Source organism: Pteropus alecto, unplaced genomic scaffold (assembly GCF_000325575.1).
Source record: "Pteropus alecto unplaced genomic scaffold, ASM32557v1 scaffold50, whole genome shotgun sequence".
Taxonomy (NCBI): domain Eukaryota; kingdom Metazoa; phylum Chordata; class Mammalia; order Chiroptera; family Pteropodidae; genus Pteropus; species Pteropus alecto.
Genome location: NW_006431918.1, coordinates 2,116,003 through 2,117,304, shown reverse-complemented (window position 1 = coordinate 2,117,304; position 1,302 = coordinate 2,116,003). Strand labels below are relative to the sequence as shown.

At 37.1% G+C, this 1,302-nt stretch overlaps 1 protein-coding gene across 3 annotated transcripts in view; it reads right to left on the bottom strand.

The window, feature by feature from the left end:
- ZNF330 (zinc finger protein 330) overlaps positions 1-1,302 on the bottom strand; it is a 13,776-nt gene that overhangs the window by 9,172 nt on the left and 3,302 nt on the right. For all 3 annotated transcript variants that reach the window (XM_015600668.2, XM_006906230.3, XM_015600669.2), the window contains exons 3-4: positions 486-505; positions 319-389 (exon numbers count right to left, since the gene is read on the bottom strand). In XM_015600668.2, the coding sequence (XP_015456154.1) occupies positions 319-389; positions 486-505 (91 nt within the window). The remainder of the gene's footprint in view (positions 1-318; positions 390-485; positions 506-1,302) is intronic.

Sequence of the window (1,302 nt, the reverse complement as noted above, 5' to 3'; positions counted from 1 at the left end):
AAATGGGTATCAACATGACTAAGGTAGTATAATTAAAAATCCAAGGTCACCAAGTGTTATTAGTCTGAAATCTGATCTTTTAATATTTAAAACATGTTGGTAACCTTTATCTAAACAGTATTCTATTTCCAGCATCATATCAAGGAGACAGAATCAAGACCTGATAGTGCTCCAGTAGGCCAAATAACATGTTATCATTTTATTACTGGTAAGGCATAACATTATTATAAACAATAATGATAAACCCACAGTTTCAAACTGATTAACTGCCAAACAAATGTTTGATGAAAGGCAGGTGTCCTGTTATCATATACTTACCACACTGTGCACAAATTGGTAGCTTCTGTACAGAATTGCAAAAATAGCAAAACGCTCGATTCTTCTGCCGCCTTGTCATGTAAAATAAAATTTTAAAATACAGTTACTATCAGATAAAAGATCAGAGGGTCTATATCACATATAGATAGAAAAAAATAAAAACTTACCTCTGACACTTGTCACATTCCTATAAAATACAAAGACATGACATCAATTTTCTACTGGGTGAAAATTGCAAATTTACTTGCATTATAAAGAATATTTTGTTTTTCATGTTAAAATTTAAGTGACACTTCTCAAAACCCTCCAACTTCACCCATGTATACAAGCACCTACATATAACAACACATCACAAAGGTATGCTCTTGGGCATACCATACAAAAGAAAGAAGTGGCATTTTCACAAAAGAGGCTAAATACAGTGGTATTTTTTTTTTTTAGTGAATCACAAATAATATAGAAGAGATACAAGAAAGAGTAGAGAACACAATATGATGAAGCTCCGGGAAAATCTAGACTCTTAAACATGGTATTAAAAATTCTCAACAATCTGGTCCCTAGCCACTTTTCAAACCTTGCTGGCCTATTCTCTTCAGATTCAAGCCACTATTTGTCAGCCATTCTCAAAATAGGTCTTGTGCTCTCTCTTTTCCATTCTTTATTTCCCCTGAAAAGTCCCCCCTCACAATCCTTACCTGCTGGGAGCTCTGGCGATGATCCCATTTCCGCTGTGAACTGTACCCCACCCATACACTCAATTTTATCACCTTAGTCCTAACTGTACCTCTACCACTGCAACACTTACCAAGGTCTAGCCCTCGTTATGTGCACTTACGTATGTGAGTCATTTCTTGTTTTGTCTGCCCCACACCCCTTGTCTCTAGAAATAACCCTGACACACAGAAAGGGGTCCTGGCTGTCCTCTGTGCTATGTAATCCTGCTCCCCCAATCCCCCACCCTAGCCATAAACCTTAGTCCTGGAA